The 27,544-nt window shown below is 37.4% G+C and overlaps 2 protein-coding genes across 3 annotated transcripts; one reads left to right on the forward strand and one right to left on the reverse strand.

The window, feature by feature from the left end:
- Positions 1 to 2,739: 2,739 nt before the first annotated feature.
- LOC124406953 (synaptic vesicle glycoprotein 2C-like) lies at positions 2,740 to 9,230 on the forward strand. Its single transcript, XM_046882694.1, has 11 exons — positions 2,740 to 2,845; positions 3,698 to 3,760; positions 3,864 to 4,025; positions 4,573 to 4,735; positions 5,441 to 5,562; positions 5,651 to 5,889; positions 6,156 to 6,316; positions 7,434 to 7,768; positions 8,298 to 8,457; positions 8,540 to 8,667; positions 8,859 to 9,230. The coding sequence occupies exons 1-11, from the start codon at positions 2,812 to 2,814 to the stop codon at positions 8,990 to 8,992; spliced, it is 1,701 nt and encodes a 566-aa protein (XP_046738650.1). The 5' UTR covers positions 2,740 to 2,811; the 3' UTR covers positions 8,993 to 9,230.
- Positions 9,231 to 13,214: 3,984 nt separating this feature from the next.
- LOC124406947 (probable multidrug resistance-associated protein lethal(2)03659) lies at positions 13,215 to 27,342 on the reverse strand. 2 transcript variants are annotated; one of them, XM_046882676.1, is made up of 12 exons: positions 27,134 to 27,342; positions 22,685 to 22,814; positions 21,254 to 21,505; positions 20,833 to 21,097; positions 20,561 to 20,735; positions 19,437 to 19,593; positions 19,128 to 19,330; positions 17,715 to 19,050; positions 17,402 to 17,616; positions 15,346 to 16,424; positions 14,050 to 14,160; positions 13,215 to 13,887 (listed from the first exon to the last, which is right to left on the reverse strand). In XM_046882676.1, the coding sequence occupies exons 2-12, from the start codon at positions 22,759 to 22,761 to the stop codon at positions 13,861 to 13,863; spliced, it is 3,897 nt and encodes a 1,298-aa protein (XP_046738632.1). In that variant the 5' UTR covers positions 22,762 to 22,814; positions 27,134 to 27,342; the 3' UTR covers positions 13,215 to 13,860. The 2 variants fall into 2 exon arrangements, with proteins under 2 accessions (XP_046738632.1, XP_046738633.1); XM_046882677.1 differs by having other exon boundaries at positions 27,130 to 27,342.
- Positions 27,343 to 27,544: the final 202 nt, after the last annotated feature.

Raw genomic sequence — 27,544 nt, forward strand, 5'->3', positions numbered from 1 at the left:
AATTCGATCACCTTTGTTTTCATATAATGGTGATATAGTATAATACCTACAACTCCGTGTTTTTGGGTCAGATAATATTTTTGGATTAATTTTCGGCGTGACGTAACGCTGAGAATCAAAAAGCGCAATTATGGCATAACCAAATAATAAAATCCGTCTGTTTTGTGGACTGATGTATAATCTTCCATACCACAAAGTGATTGCTGAAAATTGACTAAACAAAACATTCATAGGGTCACACGAGTTCCAAGTGGCAACGACGGATTATTTTATAGAAATTACCAAAAAAAGCTCTTACATGTTTGAGGATCCATTTTCGCACTCCAAAAATAATGACTGTTGAGTTTTTGTCTTTGAAAGGGTTAAAACTTAATTTCGAAATTATGTCGTCTCCTATTGGAAAATGTCTTCATGACGTCAGAGACTGTTTGTCGGCGCCGTTTTACCATCCATAACCTAAGTTTTCAATTTTAATGGAGGCAAATCGTAATTCTTGAGCTTTCAAATCAATTATGTCACGTAAATTAATTAATCATAATCAATAATATACCTGTTCTGTTATTCAAACGCGAAAGAAACGGTCAAGGGTCAGATGCTGACAGCCTGGTTGTATTAGTTTGATTTTTTTCCACCAGATGTCACAATGGAAAGTGAAAATACTACATAACCCGAAAACATTGAGCTCGTATTACTTATATATTATTGTTTCACGGTAACGTGACTATTAAACTTGCGTATAAGGCCCCAGTGGCCCTGCAAAAACGAACTAATTTTTTTTAGCAATCCATGTAGAATATTCCTTGGTAGACACTCGATATTTTTCATTCTACGATCGAATGTATCATTACGTCAGATTTCAGCAATAATAATAGCCTATCGACAATTTTTTTATCAGTCCATAGTATACACTGATAAATCAGTTTGACACATGTTTCATTATTTGTTCGTTTCGCTTTTTCATTATATATCGAGGTTATGATACCGACAATGAGTTCTATTACCTTACTGGTATGAATTTCAGAGTAAGGTCCCAGTGTAGATACCTACCGGCATTTAACTGGGTCGTAAACTTTTTTTTTTCACTTTTTGCTTGCGCACAGTTGGATGGACTTCCTGTTTAGGTAATTGTTTATATTTATAATTATTGGAAACCGCCTAATTTTAATTATAAATTGCACTACTATTTTGTGGATAGAGTGAAATGAAAATAAATGTAAATTACATTTGAATTACAAAATATTAATTACTTAAAGGATAGTATTATGGTTACTAAATAGTAAATTCATACTGATACTTTCCGATGATCTCTTCGGCATATGCTGCAATATACCAATCTATTGCATACGTATAGCCCCTTGCAAGATATGCTGAGGAACGAGATGATTCCAATTTCTATTCAGTCTAGCTTCTGGCCTTTTTTGAAAATGGGTCATATCTATGTAATATGACTCTTCCCTTCCAGTTCTTAGGTATGTCTTCTTTTCTTTATATTTTTTCGTGTCTGATTATAGTTCTGCCGGCAATCCATTTAGTCCGAAGAGCTTGCCATCCCTGGTGTAAAAACTTCTATGTAAAACTATTGAAAACTGCTATTTGAAATTGTTTATTGGTGGACTACTATTCCACTTAAAACTCTGCATATTTATGTTGAACAAATAAGAAAAAAAAACAAAAAAAAAACACTACGCAACTGTCATGATAATAATACTTTTAGCTGCAAAACGATACAAATTTGATTTTCAATAGAGACCTAATGGATATTTTGCAGGCAAAAGTTTAAGGAACACGCCAGTTTGCGTAGTTCTATATTTTTTTTCTTAACATAATTATGAGAAATTTTATATCGACTAGTTTTGTTAGTTGCTCCGAGTGCCATGATAAGTCTAAGCTTCTATTACCTCGTTTGCATCATTCGCTTAGCAAAGTTCTTCAATGTACCTTTTTCGTGTACCTACTCGTGATACATGCTTTTTTGCGAAGTTTTTACCGCAAACGGGTCTCCCCGCAGAAGAGATCTCTTAGACTTTAATACTTTGAAAAACTTCATAGCTTTGACTGACTTTACAAGACTTTAGGTTCAGAGTTCGCAGAATTTTTTTACGGTGTATACCTAATTTCAGTAGTCGTTACTCTCTTGGGGTCCTTTAAATTAAGCCCAAAAAATGGCATGGTCAAGTACCATTTGTAGTAATTTGCATTTTTGGTGTAGACTTGCCTGGGTGATTGGAAAAGAAGTCTTCAAATCTCTCATATTCTGGTCCTCACTTTTACTGACATCACCTAGCGGTTATAGAATTACATTTTAATTTGGCAACAAAATTACAGTCACAAAAAATCGTACTCAAAACGTTAACGCCTCCTTCTCAATCGATATAATGGGAATGAATTCAATTCGGTATCTAATTTACCGGCGTTATCCGCAGATGCAATTTTTGAGAATTCATCATAAGACATCGAATGACACGTTTACATGTTGACATGAAGCGAAAAACAAGGACGCGTCGTATTGACAATGGGACTAAAAATATGCCAGCGTGATATTTGAACCCCCCTCCACTCCGATCATTGTCTTTGCATGAAATATATACATACATTACGATTATATTGTCCGTAATATTTTCATTCTTTTCTTGCACTGCGATAACGAACAGATTTATTGCATGCTTTATGGAAAGTCTGCGTAGTAACTCATTCGACTGTATCTTCCTGATATAAGGTGAGAGTATAACATGCTTACAGCATTAATTAATAAAGTAGCTGCCGGAAAGAGTGCGTGCTTTGCTCCATAAATAACAAAAGAGCTTCAGAATAATGAAAAAGCTGCAGGAAGAAGAACAGCAATTACGTGAGTGCAGTATCGTGCCGTATGCGTAAATTAATTGTTGGTAGTTAATTAAGGCACGATAGAATAAATTTTTGTGACAACGTAAAAATGACTATTTTCACCGATTCCTCATAATTCTTGTGACATTCATAATCAAATAATGCAACATTATGATCTTCTGGAAACTAAAGAGGAATCGGCCGGACCGTCAGAATCTGAAGTTAGGAAGAAAGGATAAACTGCCTAAAAAAATTTCCAGTGAGGTCATTTGCATGAATAACGTTAAACCTGTAAGTTTTCATCGATATGAGAAAAATATTTTCAACTCCTTTATCCCGCTGACTAGATGCCCATAAATTTTTATCTTCATGAAAAATATTCATGAGTTTTTACACGCAGTGAAGTTGTAACGCGCAAATGTAACTGCTGACAAACATCTGTTGTACAATACTTACAAAAATCTTTTTTCATTCACTCCGAAGATGAATTTTTGATACATTTTTTCAGGCATTCTCGGGAAATCTCTATAGAGAAGAAAATAATCCCCGACCGATTAGAATTGGTTCAATAATACTACAATCTAATCATTTTGAACATTTCTAATTATGCAACCTTTCCTCAAATTGTTGAAATCTTGGCTTGAGTAATTTGAATTTTGCATCTACCTATTTCGTATCTATTACAAAATAGGGATGTTGTTTCATTCGTGTTCACTATCGTTGGCGAAATTATGACATTGCTAGAGACTTTTTTTAAACGTTGTTATTACTTTTCCTAGTTTTTGGATTCAGGCGATCCGGGTGATACATCGATCCTTAATTACTGGTAAACTTGTACCCATGATGTGAAACAAATCTGCTGTTGTCTTTTCAGAGACCATTGAAAAGTCTGGTTCGGATGAATCGGCTAGCTTTGAACGGGCTATGCATTTGGCAGGTAGCAAAATTTCTATTATAACTTGCATGTACACAAGGTAGCTGAAAATATTTATATATAATTAATAATTCGCAATGAAGTCAATTATCCTATGTAATTTTAGGCCATGGTCGATATCACCTGTCACTTATGCTTGTATGTGGGCTAATTTCGATAGCAACTGGTTTTCAAAATAGTTTAAGCGCGTATATATTACCAGCTGCGCAGTGTGATCTTAATCTAACACCTACTGAAATGGGATTACTCAACGCTGCAATTCCAATTGGTTAGTGATGATTAAGCAATATATTTTTTTATCGAAGTATATATTATAATATTTAAAACACATGAACTCGGAGTAATTGTCCAAGTTAGGTTTGGCTATATACGCAACTTGGGAAATTCTAGAAATTCAAAACGCCTTAACTATTTAAATGATCCTTAGTTAATAATTACCTTTTGTCAGAAAAGAATAATTGAAACAAACAATTATTGCATTGATCTTATTAAATTCATTAAATTTTGTACGTTTTATTTGAATCCAAAAAATGATTAATCCAATGAAAAAAATCAGAGAAGTCAAGTAAACGTCATTTATTGCAAGAAGCAATTTTTTTTCTTCCATTTATATATCTACTCTTGAGCTATTAACGTCGTACAAAGAACTCGTACTTTTTTTCTAATAAATATAAATTTTTTGGTAATCCTTATACTTCATCGAGAAATCTTTTGTGTACTTTCATTCAATTACAAAAATCAGACATACATACTTGTACCGATTCAACAGAGATTTATGGTCGAATTTTCACTTTACGTTTCACTTTAATTTTCAGGGGGTACATTAAGTGCGATGTTATGGGGCGTCCTCGCGGATGCAACCGGTCGGAGGCATATCATGATATGGTGCCTCTTGATCGACGGCATCGTCACGTTATTCTCCAGCTTATCCCAAAATTTTTCTATACTCTTTATACTTCGGTTTATCAATGGATTCGTGTATGTAAGCAATTTATACTTATCGTTTTACTATATGAAGTACTCTGCTCTAGAAATGTCATAGGACAATCCAATCGAAAGTAAATATCTGAAAATTCTACCCTGCCAGTTTTTCGGATCAAATATTTTGAACTGTCGTAACTCGAGATATCAAGCTTTACATTCGAAGACAAAGTTGGTCACCACGAAAAAAAAAAATTTTCTTCTCTTCATCTGAAGATAAAATTATGTTGAATCATACTTTGGTAACTTTTGCTTAGTTGTTTTGAACTAGAATAATGCAAAAATCGTGACTTTTTGAAAAAAAAATTTGCAGACTGTAACGTAATGTAGAAACGTATAAACTTTTTCAAGTTACTGGATACCATTTGTTATTTTTTTTTTATTTTTGCTATCTAAAAAATTATGACTAGTTATTTTTCGTCACGAACAGGAAAAAAAAAATTGCAACCGATAATGTAATTACAAGAGATTTACAGAACCTTGTTCATTTTTATTTGAACTGTCGCATACAGATGCCGCAAATTTTGCTCAGCACCTAAAGAAAGTTTTAATAAATACGTGAATCTTTATACGATCATTTAAAATTAAAATTTGTATTAATTATACATGGTTTGCTCTTTTGCAGAGTTACTTAAAAAAAAAAATCATTATAATTTTAATAACATATACTAACACGATCGTATACATGAAATAACAATATAGGATCGGGGGACCTTCAACAGTAACAGTTTCATTCCTTGGAGAATTTCATCCTGAAAAAACGAGAGCTACGGCTATTTGTTACCTCGGTATGTTCTGGACTATTTCAAGTATACTTTTACCTGGTGAGTATAAAAATAAAAAATATCAAAATTATTCTATTATTTCTGGACATAGTGAATATTTTTTTTTAAATTGAATATTATATTACAGGTTTGGCGTGGATTATTATTCCCCTTGAATTTAACGTTATCGTGTACGGATTCGTGTTTAACTCGTGGCGATTATTTGTTGGGATTTTCGCCATTCCCAGTTTGGTCTCCGCATTTCTCATATCAAAGTATCCCGAAAGTCCAAAGTTCTTAATTTCCCAAGGGAAGCACAAAAAAGCTTTGCAGATCTTGCGGGAGGTTTTCGTTTCAAATACTCGAATGCAAGCACATCAATATCCGGTTAGTATTATCATAAACTTTGTATACCTATATTTGTAGTCTTCAACCCGTGACTGTCAGAATTATTTGTTATCCGAAAAAATTGGCACTATTTTAGCTTTTTGCTTTCTTTGCTATAATTGATCAAGTTTAAAAATTTGCGTCCAGTTATTGAATATTTTATTATTAGATTTACTGAAATTTAGTCGAAAATCGAAGCGTGGTAAAATATCATCTAACCTGTATTAAGTTTTATCAGTTATTAATAGTCGGTTTTCATTTTTAAGGTTGCAGTACTTACTTACGATCATCATAAATCTAATGATGAATGTAATTCTATAAAAGCGACTGCAAGCAAAATGTTGGAGCAGCTGCATTACGTGTTTGCTCCTCCGTTACTGAAGTACACAGCTTTGATTGCGTTTATCATGTTCACGAATATGTTCGGGTAGGTAAAAAACTTATTATCTATACGAAAAAAAAATTCTATACCAAACTGCATATCAAAATCATGAAAATCTAAAGGGTAAGTTTTTGCCTCATTTCGATTCTCCTCACCATCACTTTGAACACAAACATATTATTTGACATGACAATATCCGCATCAGGATTTATTCGCCCCGGTTTTTGCGCAGTTATTATTAAAAATGACTTACAATTAGTCTACACGGGTGTTCAAGTATTAGGACGTCCTAGTATTTACATTTCCAACGTTCCATTCAGATGGCATATATTTCGGTTTTTGTAATGAGTATTATTGACTCACTCGCCCAAATATTTGAGACAAATTGATATCAAGTGAATCGGGCCATTCAATAATTATGAAGTTAAATTTACTCCATTTGAAGAAAAATTTTATTCATCATGTAAACACGCATTGCAAAAAAATACAAAATATAAAAATGGTTAGAATTACCACTTGCAGTAATGCAGTTTTCATTTTCTTTCTTCCATAAAGGCCTTATTTAAGTGCAAGTCAACAATATATGTATACCTATGTTAGGAGTTTTCGGCGAATCTCGTTGCTGGGTGGTAGCAAATAGGCAACTGAAACTACATTAGGATTGAGGTTCACATTCCCATTTCTGAAGATATTTGATTGGAATGCTAGGGGTTCGTCGGATAGGGTATCTGTTCGAAAATGGAAGTACATTGTGTCCATTAGGGTGGTCGTTAAAAAGGTCATTTTTGAATTTCAACTGTCTTACCCCTTAAATCGGCTCAAAATAATACAAAAATAGTGACCTCATTTTTTCAGATTTTCAGAAAAGTAGGGGATTATTTTTGCATTATTTGGAGAAGATTTGGGGGGTAGGACAGTCGCAATTCAAAAACGAACTTTGTAAGGACCACCCCAGTGTCCATTCGGTTAATTCTCCAATAATTAGTAGTAAATCCAATGATTTCAAAGAAGAATTTATTCTAACTGACGTTACATTCTGCAGCCAACTGTACAGACCTAACTTGTAACTTTGATTATCTATCTGCTGACGTTGAGCGTGAGATTTTTCCGAAAACTCCTGGTACCTTTATGACAAAGATAATAGCAGAAACTAACTTTACAGAGGCCTCGGGCTGGGTTTGTGGTTTCCGGAATTATTTAATCGATTCGAAGCTTACTACAAGTCGCATCCTAACCAAACCATAACGGTATGCGAGCTGGCATATCTCCGAGAAGAAAATTTGGGACACGTTCACATGGGTTCAAACTTCACGTCTAAAATTATTTCCATTGCCTCGAATTTGACAACAATATCCGATGATGATACGTTTGCAGAATGCGACAGTTTCGTCGATAATAAAGTTTTCATTAACACGATTATAATGGGACTTAGCTGTCTACTTGGAAATTTCGCTTCTATTCTCTTAGCTGGACGTTTGGAGCGCAGAGTGATGCCGGGTAATGAAAATCTATTTTTTACGGCATGGGCATTGAAAAGTCCACTTTTTGTGGCAGTTTTCGTTCCGTAAAGTGACGCTTTATACGGCAGCGAACAAAGTTGGGGAATAAAGTCTTTATTCCGCAGTTTTGATGCGCAGTTCGAAGTGCGCATCCCAAACTGCCGAATAAAGTAGCTTCGTCGAACAGATCGCGACATAACCTCACTCTTCGTTTTGCTTTTCAATGCTCATACCGAAAAAATATTGCACGTGGCATGCCCGTAAACCGTTTTTTGGCTCGGATAATTTCAGTACTCGCTTCCGGCTCGCCTTCAGCTCGTTCTGAAATCTTTATCCTTGCCAAAAAAAAAACAGGCGGTTTACGGGCATGCCACATAAATAGCTATTACTATCCACCTATAATGCAATAATGCAATAATACATATTATCGTCATATAATTTTTTTTTTCTCTTCTCGAAGAGCGAGTGATCAGCCAGAAAAAAGCATGTACTTTTGATAGTAAACCCATCTTAACTCCTGGTTTTAGTTGCCACGGGAGTGATTTCTGGAATAGCTGGATTCCTGATCTACTTTCTTCGATCTTCAACACAGAATCTGATTGTTGCCTGTTTATTTTCTTCTCTGATATCAACGGCAAATGTTGTCATTTGTAGCGTCATAGTTGACGTCTTTCCAACGAATGTAAAGTAAGTGTTCGATTATCGAGTTCTACATGTAAATGTACAAGTAAAGATCTTTTTGGACATGGTATGTACATTTTTTCTGCAGTTCAATGGCTATGTGCGCTGCAACATTAGCCGGACGATTTGGCGCAATTATCAGCAATTTGTTGTTCGGCTTGCTATTTAAGACTAGCTGTGAAGTTCCTATTTTTCTGATAGGAAGTCTCGTTACATGTGAGTATCATTTTGCCAGAAATTCACTTACGTATAGTATTCATACGTGTACAAACAAACGGTCTCACTTTGTAGAGGAGCTTGTTTTAGCTGACCCACAAAAACAATATCCAAATTAATTGAATAATAATTACTTATAAACAGTAATTTATACAATTTTTCAAATATTAATTATTAACAATGTTTGTCAGGTGGTGGAATCCTTGGAATATATTTACCAAAACATCTGATCGATCTCCCAGAAAAAAATATGAAGAATTTTACGATTCCACAAAAAAATCTCTCGGAAGACATGGAGAAACAAATGTTCAACCCTGCAGGCTGACTTTCTCTTAGTAAATTGTTTTACGACAAATATTCCGTCAGGAATGCAGAAACATTTTTCTGTAAAATCAACAATACTGCAATTATGTTGCAGCAATATTGTGGCAATGTTGAGATTGTTACGTCCCCTTAGAAATCTCAAACCGGGGTGGGGTACAAAAATACGAAATACCAAAAAGTCGACGGGACGAAATCCCGAAAATCAAATTACCGACAATTAAAAACGTAGAAAGACGATTGAGAACGTAAAAATGTAGAAATAAATCTATATCTACATTATTATTTTTTTTTTAATTTTTTTTTTTGAGAATGGCTAAGATTACGAATGGCAAAATATTGAATTTCGAAAATATCGGACAGTCAAAAAGTCAACTTTCACATATCAGACTCGTGCCATTGTCAAAAATCTACGTCATTTTGCCTTTTCTGAACTTGACCGTTTGAAAAGTAATTTTTTCGGTTTTGCAGCTGTTTGAAGTATTAGCCACTTTCAATTTTTTTATTTTGGGACTTGCATTTTCCCCTATCTCCACATTCTATGCTTTGGTTATTCGGAATGCCGACTGTTCTGAAAATACTTTTTTGGATAAGAGAGCGTTCGGTTAAATAAACTTTGGGGAACAGTTATTTTACGGAGTGATTTATCGTAAATCCTAACTTCAGATCGCTGATCATTCGTTGTTTTAAAATTCGTATCTCGAAAATTTCGGTATTTCGATCAGTCAAATTTTTGATCTCTCGGGATTTTGACCCCCACCCCGCAGACCGAGGTTCTGGCGAGGTTGCAGGAACATATTGTGATTAGGCAATATTTTCACAATATACTTCAAATATATATCGAATAGATTTTGAGTAAAGTGTGTATCGAAAAAAAAAGAAAAATTAATTTATGTAAATTTGGAAAAGTCATAAGTGATAGCTTTCAATGTAGAAATAATATTGCTTACAATCAGTCGGCTCGTTAATCATCGATCAGGGAAAAAAGGAAAAATGCATCACTAGAATTAAACTACTACTGAATTATGCACTCTCTCTCTTACCCTCTCTGTCACTTATCGTTGAAGCTCTGTACGTTAACTGAATAATATAGTTTGTACAGTATTATAATATAGGTCTGTAACATTATAAATAATAAAGTAAATACCAGATATATGTAAAGATAAAATAAATTTCCGCTATAAGCCTTATATTTAAAAATTTATTTAAAAATTATCCCCCCCCCCCCCCCCCCATAATTTTGTGTCTTTCACTGAGATTAAAGTATTTCTTTATAGCAAAAAAATCGACGGGTCGTTTCTTATTTTAGAACTGATTAGATTTTGAATATGATGGGTTAAGTAGTTTACGAGTTGTTCTATTATTATCATCGAAAAAAAGGAAAAGATAAAATGACTTCTGGAGACTGAATCAACAGGTTTTGATGATTTTGGTCGCATCGACGTAGCTTTTTTTTTAACTTAAAACCTACGAAATTGTCGGTAATATCAGTGACGTAGGTTTTGAGTTATTTGAGTACTAAGGCGGGAGAAAAATTTAATAAATTGTATTTATTAATATTGTACAGGCTCAAAACTCATCCTCCATTAAGGTTAGCCAAATTCATCACTTGTTTTACGATTAAATCTAGCAATTAATTTCCTTTGATATTAAATACGCGACTGGAAGGATCTGGTCGTCTGAAGTTTGCTCATATAACTATCTAAAAATCGAATTGATTATGTTTGTAAAAAACCGTGAGAGATAAATTTTCACGTCAAAATGGAGAACGATTGACCTGAGCTTCAGCTATGCTGTGTTACTTGACAAATAAATGTTCAAAGCTGATTAAATGGTAAGTATTTTAATTAGCGTCAACCATTATCATCGTCGATGTTTCAAACACTGTAACCAATTTGAAGGAAAGCCTTGTCTCTGTATCGAAGGACTCGTTTTCTCTTTGTCTCGCTCTCTCCGAATTTAGTCGCGGACTGCCTCTCCGCTCGATTTTCGCCCGTCCAACTAGCCTGGCGCTGCGCACTCACTCGCCGCCGCGCATGCGCAGCGCGGGCGCTGGCAACCGCCTGATCCACTGTTTCTCGAATCTTGCGCGCGCAACTCGCCCTTCGAAGTTCGTGCGACATGACCGGGTTCTCGGCTCGAATGTTACTCCGTTTTTTGCGAAAACGGACCTTCCACAAACTTTTTATTGCATTCTCCGGGTTTTCCTCATTGACACGAACTTAAAACTATTTCCCGTAATTGGCAATTTTGTTACACCCTGTATATGTATGTGTATAATCTGTATATTATCCGTATAAAGTACAATAGACCCAGATTTAAGGTTATCACTCGAGTGAAAAGTAGAGTAGTGGGGACGAAAAACAATAGACTTACAAGGAAAGGCCCCGAGGTGTACCCCCCGATTTCGTTCATCTTGAGATATGTTATTCTAGATCGAAATCTAAGCGAAGAGTATTTTTTTTATCGGTAGAAAAACGGTTTGAAGATGTGAAATCAACCTTCAAAGTTGAGCACTCCAGCGGTAGTTTCGCTGTTTCGCAGGCTACCAGTTGAGATATCTGAATGAAACCAATTGGAGGATAATTTTCATGGCGAATCATTGAAAATCCATTTTGTTCGATTACACTGGGGTTAAATTCTGAAAAATTATAGGGGTTGAAAATCACAATTGAATTAGGTATAACTGAAAAACTATTGCTCCTATTTGAATGCGCTCAATGGCATTTGAAAGAGCAGGAAAAGTAGGAGATATACGTTTTTGCGTTTTTCGAAATAATGTCACATAGGGGGTGAACTACCCTCACACACGTGCAACCAAGTTCCCATTAAATTGGCTTCAGTTCGTCTTATTTAATATTACAAAGCTCTTATCAAGCAACAATTGAGGAGCTTATTTGTTTGGATAACATTCGGTTGCATTGGGTATCCTGGTTAAGAGAGGCCAAATGCCTTTGTCTCGTGATTTTCAAACTATCCGTGTAAAAACATTTCTTAGGTCAGAAGAACATGTGCCCAGCTATTCGTAGCTCAATAACCCTGTCCACCCTCTCCGGGGGTTAAAAATGACATTTTATGCACTCGATTTTTTTTCTCAAAACTCGATTGACGGATCCTTATGAAAAAAATTATGGGTAACCATTACCAAAAGACCTCATACGTGAATCAATTTAAGTAGGAGGAGCCAATCCCAAGGTTCCAAAAAAAATTTACATAAATGAAAAATCGTTCTATTTCGAGTCGATAACAACTCGAATGCATAATACGCCATTTTTCACCCCCCGCAGATGGTGGACAGGGTTATTAAGCTATGAACTGCCGGGCACATGTTCTCCTGACCTAAGAAACATTTCTGAACGGATCGTTTGAAAATCACGAAACAGAGGCATTTGGCCCCTCTTAACCAGGGATATCCTTTGTGAGGATAGTTTTTATGAACTTTATAATCAATTTTGCGATTTGTCAATCCACGAATAATTAACACTCATAATAATGATCACTACCAGTCCCACCATACCTTTTCGGGTATGCCCCATAAGCGGATAGCTTGTGCGGAATGGGAGAGGGATGCAATGAATTGACTAAAATGTCACAATCGCTATCTTAAGGCTAAACTTTCTTTGACTTTCAGTAGGGAGTTATGCCTATGAATTTTGTGTACATTGAATTCTTAGATGGCGTAACCAGATTGCAGAGATTGTAGTCCCACTTTGTTACAGCTTCTGCATTCTGTTTATGGCTTATGGGATTAGGTATCCAATGTTCAACAGAAAGAGTTGAAATCTCACTTCCCGATTTGGCGCTCAAACGACGTAACACGTTTTAAAATTTCTTTACGAGTGGCAGTTTATGTCCTCAACGACGAACGTTGGATTTGAATTCAAGTGGTCTCGTTTCATAGTCTGGCACACTATGCGCGAAACTACTACAATAGGCTCATGATGCATAATTTGGTAAGGCTCCGGTAGTCGCGATGCAATCGCAACGTGTATTCTTGTGCCTATCTTATATCTACAGAAATTTTTATAAATTACATTGCCATTTAATTGGAAAAAGGAAATTAAAAATACATTCCCGTGTCCATCACTTAATGCGTACAGTCGGAGTTTCTGTTCTTCCTCCATTTTATATCGATAGTTTAAGCTAGGAGAGTTTCAAGTAATGTGATATTCTTATACAGCTATTTGGAAAACTTTTTTTTTTTAAATAAATATCCTATAATAACGTATAATAATTGTTCTTTAATCAATATAATCATAGTAATAATATTGAATAATAATAATAATAATAATAATAATAATAATAATAACAACAACATCTTTCTATCTTAATTGTTTTAGGCACATTGATTACTGAGATCGTTTTTATATGCGATTTGCCACAACAAACGAATACTGCAATATTGATTATTATTCTATTAAATCTAGTAATTGAAACCTAGTGTAAGCCCATATACTGAGCTTGTATGTTGTATACTTATATAAAGCTTATAAACTTGTTCTGGCTGTGAATAAAACTTGCCAGTATAATAAGTACCTATAAGATTAAGGTCAGCTATGGTCCGCTCTGATTCGATATCAGTATTCGCACCTATAAGGTCCTTAAAAATTAATGGAAAAGTATACAAAGTTTGAAAATGGTAGATAATAACTATGTTTTAAGACACATTAAAAAAGACTATATAAAAATATTTGATTTTCGCATGAATTACTTTTAAATATAATGTACGACATGTTAAGAATGAGAGATGGAAGGCTTCGTGAAAGAGATTTTGATTAACGTATTATGTGCAGACTTGTTAATGGATGATTGATGATTCATACTCGTACGTTCTTGGCAAGTTTAGAATCCTAGTTTCCTTCATGTATTTCTTCAAGTTGATGTTTGGCTAGTGTAATTCTGAAACAACACCGTTAATCTTATTCACATTTATCCTGATTTTCATTACGTTCTCTAGCTTTTACCAAGCTAATAGTATTCGTGTTGTCTGCTAGAGAAAATGGAGGATAGATATAGGATGGAAAACCCACAGTTATAACATGTGCAAAAATAACACTTTACCTTTTCTGCTATTTTTGTGAGATTATCCGCCATTGAATGTCCGGTCTGCTGCACCATGTCGTACAAGTACCCTTGTCGATTTTGAAGCAATAAATGAGGATGATCAAACTCCTGGAAGCACAATCGTATAATCGTTGTTATTTCAGGTGTTCACATGTGGACAATAATTCATAAATTGCTAGTTTTTCGGCAGAGTTGATTACGTTGGTAACGCAGATTCAGTCCGTAGTAGCCAACCGCCAGGGACATATTGCCCAAAGGGGTGTAAACGAGTAGACGACTGTAGAAATGGGTGAAGTTTGAGAATTTATAGCCCGAAAACAAATTATTCAGTTCGATCGGGGTTCAATTAATTCAAAACTTTGTAAAAGATGGAGCTTCATTTAATTTTTTTCCAAATCGGGACTAATTAATATTACGCATTGTTATTAACAATCACGTCAACCGTTTCCTTGGGTGACGTGATGTTTGGCTGTGTCCGCGATATGGCAAAAACAGCTTAACCGAGTTACTTCAAATCTGGAGACAGTATGCTTATACAGTCAATATTCTTTGCTACAATTCGAATTCACTGATCTATATATACATTTATATGTATAATATACCTACATGTATGTGTATGTAGGAGTTTACGTCTGTGGAAAACACAAATGGATGCCATTGAAATTTATTGACCTCATTTACTTTAAGTGGATGTAAAAATTTTTCATTAAACCAGAAAAGAAAAATTCGCAAGTTTTTGCGAAAAAAATTCAATAAAATCAATGATACAAAAACGGTATGAATTGTTTTGTGTGTCGATTATTCAGGGAGAGGCAACATAATGATTTCGCTAAAAAAATGTTAAAATTTATAACCATGATCAAAGCCTAGCGAAATCATACCTGCCTGAGTATATGCATCAGCGTTGACTAAAAAATACAATTTAGAATTACTGATTTATTTCCACGTCTATCTATGCAAATAATCCTAATTCAGACTGCCCTACATGCAGAGATAGTTAAATTTGAAAATGCCTGTTCAAACAAGTTTCCTACTGATACTAATGAAAGATATATAAATGAAGCTTGATCTACATAGTTTTGAATAAAATGAACCTCAATTAAATAAAATGATTGGTTATCGAGGTATAAATTCCCAACACTAATGCCGCTCTGCATTAGAATGAATTGTGCTATAAAATTCAGTGAAAGCACTCGGAATTTTGTTTCACGACGATGTTTGTTCTTCGCGGATAAAACGCGACGGGCCAAACCGACATATTAAAGAAAATGTTTGAATGCAAATGTAACTCACCACCATGGTACCGGCATCCATAACAAGCACTTTGCTGCTGTCCATAACGGTGTTGAGTCGGTGCGCTATGGTGAGAACGGTGCAGCCAGCAAACTTCTTTCTAATAGTTTTTTGAATCAAGACATCAGTATGAGGGTCTACATTGGCTGTAGCTTCATCAAGCACCAATATTTGATTGTTTCTAACAATGGCACGAGCAAGACAGACCAATTGTCGTTGCCCGACACTGAAGTTAGTGCCACCCTCGGACATTTTGGAATTTAAGCCACCCGCCAACTCGTTTACGGCTTCCTTAAGCTCCACTTCCTCCAGCGCTTGCCAAAGCACATCGTCCGAATACTCGTCAAACGGATCAAGATTTTCACGCAGACGTCCAGAGAACAGAACCGGTTCCTGCGGAATTATGCTGACCTTGGACCGCAGATCATGCACCCCCAAGCTACTCGATGGTACGTCGTCAATGTATATTTCACCGTCAATGTACGCAAGTCGGAACAATGCAGATATCAACGAAGACTTTCCGGCACCGGTTCGTCCGACGATGCCAATTTTCTCCCTTGGCATGATTACGAAGTTGAGGTTCTTCAGAACCGGGGGTTCGGATCTATCGTACCTCAGAAACATGTTCCAGAATTGTATTCTACCTTCTGTTGGCCATTCTTGTGGCGGTTTATGTTCCGGTTTACTCTCAAGCGGCGGTTCCTGTTCAAGATTGCTGTACTCAAGAACCCTCTCGACGGATGTCATATGGTTCTCCATTTCCGCAGTCTGCCGGACGCCCCATTGGAGCATCCCGGTCAGTCCGATGCACTGAGTAATTGCCAGACCCACGTTTCCTCCGAAAGTCTCTTGGCTCAGAACAAGGAAACTAAATGTCACGAGACCAGTGTAGATCACGCAAGTGAAGTCCAGGTAATATCCAAACGTTCGCGAACACGATATGAATATGTACCAGGCTGAAGAGTGTAAGTCTTGGTGGTTATCAAATTCTTTCGCGAGATTCGCTTCGGCGTCGAATGCTCGAATCGTAGTCAATCCGTTCAAAGTTGCACTTAGATGTCCGAATACCGGAGAACGAGCTGAGGAAACACAATGCAGATTATGAAAAATTGAAATGTCACTGCTACATTTCGTGAGCTCCAATTCGTCTAGGCATTGGCTTGTATTAATCCAAAGCGGTCTTATCTTTCTGCTTTCTTTTTTTTTTTTTCTAATTATATTCCTGATGGGTAAGAACCAAGATGATTGAAAGTTGAAACGTTGAAAGACAACGTTGAGAGTCAACTTGTTTTCGGCATTAACTATATTATGACTGAAACAATATAGGTAATATTGTATTAAAAGTGCGGAAAGTAGGCTATTTCCGATGCGTGTGAAGTTTTGCACTGTATGCTGCCAAGGCGAGAGCTATAAACTATAATCACACGAGTCAGATATTGCGCATCCGCATGTGTGACGCAGGCTATTTTTTCCTACACCTGTAAAGGAAAGTTTGATTTGAGATGCAACGAAAGTGCGACTTACAGTGCGTGAAATCGAGGTTAAGTAACTGTTGAGTAATGCTGAATGACACACAGTGTAAGATTGAGTTATTCTGAAATGCACATACGCTAAAGAAAGCCCTAGTGTGTAAAATTTATTATTTCAGCTCTGCGCATGCACCAACATCGTTTTTCCCCACCGTCCAGAAATGGGATACTTTACGCACACTCCACGGGTTTCAAAAATCGAACTTTCCTTGCAGATGTTGGGAAATTGTACATTATGTAATAAGAGAATAATTGGTTTTATTCTCGTATTGTATACAGGATCTTAGTCCCGACATGACTGTTGCTCTCTATTGACTAAAAAAGTGGTTATCCCAATAGCGGGAAATAAGAACTTTTCTCTCGCAATTTCGGCAAAAAGTATAAGAGGGAATCGTATGCTAGTGTTATCCCGTTTTTCAGGTCAATAGTATGGATATTACAGTTAAGTCGGAAATGAAAAGTACTTCTATTCGTATTAATTTTGAATTTTGTATGCTAGACGAAATAAGAACAAAAGTTATGCTTACTTATTCCTTCTAATCGTTTGACACTACGGCTGGTACTGATGTAGATAACTCGCATAAGATACAGCAGGATGAGGATAATCACGGTCGGTATCAGGAGCAAAGGTCTGATCATTGTAACTAGCACAATCACACCAAGTAGCGAAAGACCAATCTGCACAACGTCAGACATACTCATCGGCAGAAGCTCATCAATGGCACCCATGTCTTTCGAGAACCTGACGTAGAATGTATACAAAGACACCGGTTATCACCCTAAGATTGGTTGTCATTATTGATCACTGAGTGTAACAAACTGGTAACGTATATTTCGTACCTGTTCAAAATACGTCCGGATGTATTCGTATTAAAGAAACGCATTGTGGTCCTAGTTATGCATCTGAACATGTTGCCGTGCAAGGTTTTCGACGCCCGCATGCAAACGCTGACAAACATATACGTCCGCAGGAAAGTGAAGATGACGGTGGCAACCGTAATTCCGCTGTATGTGTAAATACACATGTCTCTGGTCAATGGCGCCGTCCAATTAAATACCAATGTGTCGTTGATTATGTTTACTGAGGTCTCCTCCGTGTTTACCCAGTATGTGATGAAGTAGTCGCCGCCACTAGCGAAAACTTGGTTTAGGATGCACACCAAGAACATACAGACGACGAAACAAACGCTGCCAGCTGCTTTGAAGTAGGACAGATAGATTTTGGCCGATATTCGACCAGTTGATCTCAGTTCCGCTTCCTCGACGGGATCCACGTCGTTTATCTCTTCGGATCTCATGCTCTGAATTGAAGATTTTCGACTCAAGCTTTTCCGCGTGCTTTCGTTATCGTCTGGCACGTTAGCTTGCTCCTGCAGGAGCTTGACAAAATCGAGTCCAGCAGTTTCAAGTTCTTCGAAAGTACCCTCAGCTTCCACTTCGCCATTGTTCATCACGATTATCCGATCGACATACTTAAGATACTGGTGCTGGTGTGTCGCGACTATCCTGGTTTTACCCTGGAGGTAACCCTTGATGCATTCGTCGAACAAGTGTCTTCCCACGTGAGCGTCTACCGCCGACAGAGGATCGTCGAAGAGGTAAATATCCGCCTCCGAGTAAACGGCCCTCGCTAAATTTATTCTCGCACGCTGTCCTCCGCTCAAACTGATTCCCCGTTCGCCAACAATCGTTTTATCGCCATAGGGAAATAGGGTGAAATCCCTCTTTAATTGACAAACACTGACGACACTCTCGTAGCGCGCCTTATCCATAGGTCGACCAAAAAGGATGTTTTGTCTAATAGAAGAGGCGAAAAGCCACGGTTCTTGACTCGCGTAAGCGACTTTACCGTTCACTTCAATACTGCCACTAACGATGGGAAGTTCACGTAATATTAGGTGATGAAGACTTGTTTTTCCGGATCCCACGTGACCGATAACTGCCACAAGTTGACCAGGTTTTATCTCGATGTTCAACTGTGAAAGGGTGTCCTCTTTGTTATCTGGCACCCATTTTGCCGTAGCATTTTTCAACATAACGGAGTACTGGCTGTTGCTGATTTTCTCTGAATTGGCTTGTCCATTAGCTTTAATTGCTGGTTTTTCTCTCTCCTCGTGTAGCATGAATTTTTGCAAACGCCTGACGGACACCAACGCTTCGGCAATTTGGGTCATACCTAAAAAAATGAAAAAAGTACAATTGAGTCACCGATTAAAAGGATACAAGGACGTTTGGAATGGTTTCTGCTCTTACTGATTGGGAAGGCAATTGTCATTGCTGTGCGAAGGACGTTGTAAAAGGCTGTCATCATGAATACTTGTTCCGTGGTAATTTTGTAACCCATAAGAACGTAAGCCAGTATCGTGACGAAGACGCAGAGTCTCGGTGTATACATGTCAAACGATGATGATATTCCTAAGACGATTGAATTTTTCTTTATGGCGTTAACCTCTTTCCTGAAAGTTAAAAATCATTATGTATGATTCCGTGATATACATAGATTTACTTCGCTGCAATTTATCTCGCTCAATGATTCTTTTCACAACAATGAATTACCCTTACCGTCTTGCGATCTCTACGAGATAAGAAAATGGCTTTTCCCACGTATACATCTTTATTACTTGAATACCATTTATGATTTCATTCATCAGGCGAATTCTTTCATCCGTTCGAAGAGCGATTCTCAGTCTGAATATGGAGGACTTTTTTCCAAGATACCCTGATGATTAAAAAAATGTAAGGGTTAGTCCACCAATTATTATCAACAACTTAACGGAACGTCAAAAAATCTATTTGTCTCAAACTTTTACTTCTTCTAGTTTGTACTATAATTCAAAAGTTTACCAAATTTTTCAAGTTTACATCAAACTTCATCACTTCGACCTAATTGACGTTTACACGCTAATTGTTTTCTCACCTTTCCAAATTCGAAATTTCTGGGTAACTTTTTAAAATCAATCAAACGTTTTTCGGCAAAAAACTGCTTTTTTCATGCGGTCCCAAAGCTTACCTTACTTTTGATTTTTTCATGTGAACGCTGAGATTTTTTCAGTAAGAGAAATTTTTGAATTGTACGCTGTTAGAGTAAGTGTTAAAAACCAGAAATATAAATATTCTGTTGAATTCCAAAAAGAGAGTATTATTAACAGACCTTTGTCAATTGATATCGTATTTCACGTGAGATCCTATCGCCATCCCACTTTGATAATTTGAGTTCCTTAGTAAAAAAATCTCAGTTTTCACATAAAAAAAACTTAAAAGTAAGATAAACTTTGGGACCGCATGAAAAAAAAGCAATTTCGTTTTCTCGAAAAATGTCTTTTTGAGATTGATTTTGGAAAGTTACCTAGAAACCGATAACACATTCGAAAACATGAGATTTTTTCACATAAGATAAATATTTTTTCATAATTTTTTTACGCCGGTAACGATACGAAAACAATTCGTGTTTACAACTCAATTAGGTCGAAATAATAAAGTTTCATATGACATTTGTCGCGAACGGTAAAAGTCCGAGAAGTTTGAAATTTGATGAACTTTATCAATCTTAGAACACACTACAAGAGGTAAAAATTTTATAAAAATAAATTTTTTGACGTCTCGTTCATTTGTTAATAATTGATGGACTGGCCGATAAAAATTTCTTTTATGTGCATTTCTATAGACTCGGGCGGTTCAACAATCACCTTGCAACGGAATGAAGAATAGCAATGTCAGCATTCCAATGACCGCGGACCACCCAACTTCGATGTAAATCAGGTAAGTTATTACCACAGACTCTAAGGGCCCCAGCCAAATGTAGTGGATAAAATAAACTGCCAAATCAAATCTGTTAACATCATTGCTAAGCAGATTAACAACCTGAAATAATTTTATTCACGGATGAATACCGTAGTCTTTGATAATGGTCAGTCTCACGTGCACTCATGTGAGATTTGATGTAGTCTGAGAAACTTACCTGCCCAACAGTCGTCTCAGCCAAAGCGGATTTCGAGAGTTTTAAGACCTTCCTGTAGATGAGCGAGCAGCAGGCGACCCTTATTTTCATTCCCGTGTGCATTATTCCCAACATACAGGGGTGAATCACTAGGAAGTTGAGGGTAGAGCATAAAATTATTCCACCGGCCCACAAGTATGCTTTGTCCTTTGTCATTTTGGACCCATCGACATTGTCAGTGCGGTAATATCGAAGCAACCCGGCTAACATCAACGGCTGCGTTATCCTGTCGGTGTTTGACGGTGTCCAAGACACAACGAATGTTCGTTAAAATGTTTTTCATGTTTTACCATTCGTTTTTTTTTTTTTTTTTTTTTTTTTTTGGCATCTAATTAGTGACCTTCGGACCGTTTCATGTCTCTGCAATGAGAGCTAGTCTCACCTTACGAGAAACTCCAAGGCTGCTATTATGATCCCCAACATCATAATCCGGGGGCCAAAGCACCTTACAAGTACTCTGAGCAGACTGGGCTGAGTTCCCTTCTTTGCTCGACGGCATCTTTCTTGTTCCTTCTCCCAGATCCTTGATATTCGATCCCCGAGGACGTTGCTCTTGTGTTCATTAAGGGGTGCATAGAGGTCTGTCACTTCAAGCTCTCGTTGGTATCCCAAAGCGAACGTCCTCAGAACCCATCTACATAAGAATCATTCGTCGATGAAGTATCTGATATACAGTAGAGTTAAAGTATTATAGAAATGGACCGAGGCGTAGAGAGCTAGAGATATTTATGTTCTCTCATACCGTCATTTTGATAAACTTAATTTCACGATCTTATTATCAATCACCAATTGCCAATGGCAGGACAGACGTGCGAATTGATATCTCATTTTTTCAAGTACCTTCGAGAGGCGCGGACGTGTATAAATATACGTGCTACACACGGTGTTCAATGATAAATTACAGTTAGATATAGACTGTTCCGTAAGTTTTAGCTTGAAATTATAATATTGCATACCCACTGCGATGGCTACTAAGCTAAAAATAAACGATGTATCGATTAACCGAGTCCAGAAAAATAATCAAACACGAGTCGGTTGAATCGGTAAAAATTAATCGATTATTTAGTATATTTTTGAAACGGTGCAATTGACATGAAAATTTCGTCAGTATGTAGCATTAATCGCAGAAAAGTTTTTTCGTAAGTTATAATTTCATTAAAAATATTATTCAATTTCAGGTAAAAATATTCAGTTATCTTTCACTTGTTATATCAAAGAGGTATTAGGTAAGTAAGACAATGATAATAATTGATACTTTTTAATCACATAAATTGATATTGTATCGCGTCGTTCTTGAGAGTGAAAAACAAAAATCGATTATTTTTGGTCATTTTTACTACCCGTTATTTTTTCACTTCATTCGTTTGCGAGATGCTTACAAACTGCTCGCATTACTACAATCGTATACTGTATGAAATTTAATGCTGTCAAGCTTGTGATTGTCATGATTATACTGACGTTTAAATTGTAAAAAGATGAGTTGGCGTTACGATGAACCATCCGTACGTGCATTTCATAGCAACGAAATATCGAATATTAATTACAGTCGAAGTCCGCCGTATAATATCAATGCAGTATCAGTTGTTGTATATTATTTACGGTATATTTGCAGTGCTAATGAATATGGAAGTACGGATATCACTTGTAGCAAGCATTCTGATAAATACAAAACATAATTGTGTCGATCACACAAATTAAAAAATAGTTAAATAGTCATGTGTAGAATTGTGTTCCAATTCTTTGTTAACCAATGACGGTGATAGCCAATGTCACCTGTTTTTTTTATAATTGTACAAACGTGAATCGAACTTACCCGAATGTGACGACCGAGAACGGATTTGCTGTTTCGCGCGGATTCCGTTGCGCTTGTTGTTTCTCCGACTTGTCCATGGCACATGAAGTTGGATAATTACCAAATGCCTTTCATCTAGCACAGTCACGTCCTGTAACAGGAAAAAATCGTAACGAATTCATTAGCGTGATGATAAATGCGACTGAAACCCAAGACATGATGTGAACGCAACAGTTGTCATAAATTCTATTTAATTATCCCTTATTCGTTTGAAATGAATCAACAGCAAGTTCCTGATCTAAGGTTTCTTGGAACTGCCAATACGCTTATAGGAAGTTGTTTAGCAGAAAAATTCACATCTGCAAAATAAATGAGTCGATATATAACCTTAGCGTGCAGGAATTATTTTATTTCCCTAGTGTTTAATATCGCCAACAACGCCTCGATTGTATTGTTTCGTGGCGGTAAATATCGCTGATAACCAATCGTGTCGGTGGCAGAGATTCATAAGGTACTAATATGACTTTCGGCGAATTTAGCACAACGACCTCATCGCGTGGATGAATGTGGTGTTCCTACATGCTGGTAAGCGAAAGGTGAGGCTAGGCATACAGTTTAGGTTCGCACATAATATATGTATACTATTATATACAGTCGAGGTACTAGAGTTTCGCTTCGTCACTATGCCTGATCGATTTTTTTTCAGTAACATCATTTCTTTTATTTTTGTTTATAAACTAAGAGTTTAAATTATTGTAGAGTATCTATATACATGGAGGACTGTGGACGCCGAAAAATCGCTGGAGCTCAAAGTACGATTGACTACTTGAATCGTGAGGTAAATTTGCAATTCTAATCAACCACACGAATTCTGAACACGAGAGACTCCCGGCTTTTGTAGAATTCGTTTATATCACGTGCGTGACGTGCGTTTGTACCTTGTGTATTATGAGTTCTGCACTACGGCGCAGTTCCACAAATATTCGTCACTCTTGCGAACAACAGCGTTGTCGTAAGGAATAAGGAGTTACAACCTTCATGGATCGATTTTCCTGTCATTTTTCCTCGAACACGTTGTTGCTTTATAACCAATCGCTACTGACTCTATCTCTAACAATATAAGCGTTGCGTTTTTCAATGTTAACATTTTGTTATTCTAGTCTAGATGCCTGACTATGAGATCACTGTTGAACTGCATTATCTGCACGCGGATAATGGATGTTCGACTTCGATCGTTCGTAAGAGAATACTAACACAAGATTTCAATAATTTGAAAATCAGATTTGTCCGTTGGATGGTATGAAGTAAAAGTTTCATAAAATTTTATTTATCCGATAGCATTAACAGTAAATACCGAAAATCGATACTAGCCTTAGAGAGACTTGGATTGTTTCAAATCTTGTTCTTCATACACATCGTCAGTCTGCACGAACCGCCCATTGAGATTAATATGCTTCTTCATATTTGGGATAACTTTTTTAAGTGTAATAAATGTCAGCAAATGTTAAATCTAGATTAATTATAATAACAGCCTCGAAATTATCTTATTGTTGCGAAATTGCGTGAAACAAAAGTGAAAATGCTACAATTGAAGACACTGTACCGTACTGACGTCACCATCAGCACTTGTAAGTATCATGGATAAAAAAGTTCTTCAGCTTCGGGCTCGATAAGTTGAAGAATTTGTGTCAACAGCATTGACTTACAAGCGAAAGGAATTGCTCGGAATGACTTACAATCTCACCAGCAAAGAGAGATCAGACAGCTGATGATCGAGGCAGCCCGCATGCACAGATCAAGGGTGAACCAACGTAAACGAACGTTAAGCAAGTGCGACCGGCGCGCATCTGTTAGATATAATGAAAGAGTATAATGTTGAGAGCATTAAGACGAATTTACTTTATTGTTGACTGGACATCTTTTCAATTACTCTACAAGACCATTTGAACAGATATTATCCCATTAAACCTTAATAAAAAATTAATATTAAACCCGTAGCAGACTTTCTTTACAGTTATCTTCACTGATTGTGCACCGTTCGTATTCTGGATTAAAAAAAACCTGTGTCATTTTATTTTCCGGTACACTTCTTTTTGGAAATTTTTATTTTATGTAACCGTCATTCAATATAACGACGACACAGTCGCCACCTAAAGTCTAACAATAAGCATAGTAGAAAAGCCCGCCAACTGTGCTAATTTGGAAATGAATGGCCTGCCGAATATTTTTTTTAACTCGATTCTGCAAGCTAAGAATTCAGGTTAACAGTTTAAATGTACTGCCGTATAAAAAACGTTATAGGTGTTTGGTAAAAAGGGAATACATAACAATACCATTATAAACGTAACACTGACGAGATGGAATTCGAATTGAATTGTAGATTTGACCGCGTATGTAACTGAAATAAAAATCTTAATCTAGTCCGTAAATTCGGTAAAACGATGACTTAACCAAACCAATAATCACGAGCGAAAACTATGGAATAACGGAGAGATCTACACGAATAAGTAAGCCGCGTAACAGCACGTCTCTACGCTCTGAACCAAAGGATGTGCATAACATGCAGGAAATGTCGCGATGGTTAAAAATAGTTTTCTACGTTGTAGACGTGGTGTCCTGGACCTTCGTGCGTAGGGCAAATATTTCAAAGTAAATATAAATATACGAGTGTTGATTGAACGAATTTACGTCCTACGAGTGACTGGTGTTGACCCTCGACCCCCTCCCCGGAGGTTTAATTTCTGGGAAGGTTGAAAAAATACATCTTTTCTATTAATAAGTGACACGATGGTCCCGCCTTACAAACTCTTACGATTCGAGAACCAGCAACAACGTAGTTACGTAACCTTAGGTTGAATCTTCTAGACCATTTCACGTGTGTGTGCATCCAACGAGCGTTGCTTATTGTTAGTATCGAAGTATAAATTTTATGCTGACCTTGTAGCATTTCTCTACCGTAGCTACCAGAGTACAGGTAGGCATGAAATTTTATAGTTGGTATTAAAAAACGCTATACCTGGTAGAGCAACATTGAGTGCAGGTTCAAGATCGTATGACGGCGAGATATAAATATGTTACATTCGAACTTGAATAGCATTTCATTGAACCATCGCAACAGCTGATCGCAAATCACTTCAGACCGCTCTCTTCTGCGTATCGTTTATCTGCATTAAAATCATTACAGATTATTACCACTGCTGGATACGGAGTTGAAATACGTGGAGCAAAAAAATCATTCCAATACCCCAGAGTCTGACGATAAGCGATTGCAAGCGAAAACACTGCACGATTAGCTGGTCATAATGTTACAGTATCAAGTTGACTACTTCGAAGTAAACAAATCGACGGAGCAGTAGTCAATAATCGTTAAGTGGCGACATTTGATTTCGTTCTTCAATAATCATCCATTAGTTGTCGCACTGTATATACGACCTCTGCTTATCGTCGCGTGACATTGAGAAATGCACGAAGAATCACACGTACATGTATGAATACACAACTCATCGCGATTCTAAACGGAAATATTGTGTCACTGCAGCTTCGGTTTGCAATCATACAGAGAAGGACGGCACTTGTATCGCCGTCCTTCGGCGGTTGTACAGTTTCTCAATTAAAATCGTATCAACATGACAATAACGGGGGAATGCGTGACGATAAACAGCTGCGAGAGTGACGCCCGTTCCGGTTGCCATGGCGATCGACGTACCGGGTCGAACGATAATTTAGCACGATATAGGTATGTATATACATATACAGCAATACTCGGCAGCATGTGATTCCGTTAAAAGAGCGTGTGATGCGAACCATTACCTACATGCCGGAAATACGAAGCCGTTACTAAAATCATTTCTAACACCATCTTCGAAGGTCATCCATGTAACTACAGCGTTTTCAGACAATAATCCGAATGCCTAAGCGCGAAATCGCACTCCATCGGTCTCCGTGCATAAGCAAAATATTTATGCTTACACAAGTGTCTCGATATACGCGAAGAGCGCGGTTTCAAAGTTATACTTTACGCGCGCTGTGTAAGTTTTTACAAAATATTTTCACCCGCTTCTTGTCAATTAAACATCACTTGATTATTCCCGTATCCATTTTACGGGTTCGAGTAACTCGCGCGGTGCATAACACCTCTTCACTTGTTACGCAATTCGAATCCGCCAGCCAGCGCGCCGTTTGTAAAGGATCAATCCGTGGCGAAAACCCTTCTCGGTTGACCGAGGCGATCGTTACAGTGGCGTAACCACTGCACTGCGGGAAATTGACCGAGTATCTATAACGTCGGAACGCGGAAGGGACGCAAGGCGACTTTGCAAGCGCTCGGAAATGGCGAGGCGACGCGTGTTCGACGCAGTCTTCACAACAGTCTCGAAGCAAAGCAATGCGCTTCCATTTTACACGAGTATAATCACGCAATATCACGACCCGAACATGGAACGCCGCATGATTCTTTCTATTCTTACGTTCTCGATGCGTTACGCTCCTGCGTGCCTCGAACGCCGATGGCTCAGCTCTTTCTCGCGTTGACTCGGGCCCGTCAATCCAAGCATTCGGAGGATCGAATCCAATCGAATCCTCGTCTCGTCGCGTCCTCCTCCTCTCGCTGCGAGACGCAGACCTGTCGAGTAACCGACCGTGTGGCAAACTGCGGCACTTTGCCTTCTCCAAAGCGATGCTGACTGGCTGCCGAAGAGCCGAGAGAGTCGAGGGAACTCGTCGGTTCGGCACGTGGTGGCTTTTCGACGCGCCTGCGCCCTTGCGAGACGACTTTCAATCGGTCAAGTCACATGGCTGCGCGATCATTCACCGGGGATTGGAGAGACGTATGGGACATGGCCTGTAAAGGCTATACCTGATGGTGGATAAAATGAAAAAAAA

This window comes from Diprion similis, chromosome 6 (genome assembly GCF_021155765.1).
Source record: "Diprion similis isolate iyDipSimi1 chromosome 6, iyDipSimi1.1, whole genome shotgun sequence".
Classification (NCBI taxonomy): domain Eukaryota; kingdom Metazoa; phylum Arthropoda; class Insecta; order Hymenoptera; family Diprionidae; genus Diprion; species Diprion similis.

Excerpts from the sequence above, each read along its gene's own strand:
- LOC124406953 (XM_046882694.1), top strand. The coding sequence starts at position 2,812 with ATGAAAAAGCTGCAGGAAGAAGAACAGCAATTAC. Across the intron at positions 4,026-4,572 it reads CAACGCTGCAATTCCAATTG|GGGGTACATTAAGTGCGATG; the intron begins GTTAGTGATGAT and ends TTTAATTTTCAG. Across the intron at positions 8,668-8,858 it reads GATAGGAAGTCTCGTTACAT|GTGGTGGAATCCTTGGAATA; the intron begins GTGAGTATCATT and ends AATGTTTGTCAG.
- LOC124406947 (XM_046882676.1), bottom strand. The coding sequence starts at position 22,761 with ATGGACAAGTCGGAGAAACAACAAGCGCAACGGAATCCGCGCGAAACA. Across the intron at positions 17,617-17,714 it reads TCCGGACGTATTTTGAACAG|GTTCTCGAAAGACATGGGTG; the intron begins GTACGAAATATA and ends ATTCTACGTCAG. Across the intron at positions 16,425-17,401 it reads CAAACGATTAGAAGGAATAA|CTCGTTCTCCGGTATTCGGA; the intron begins GTAAGCATAACT and ends GTGTTTCCTCAG.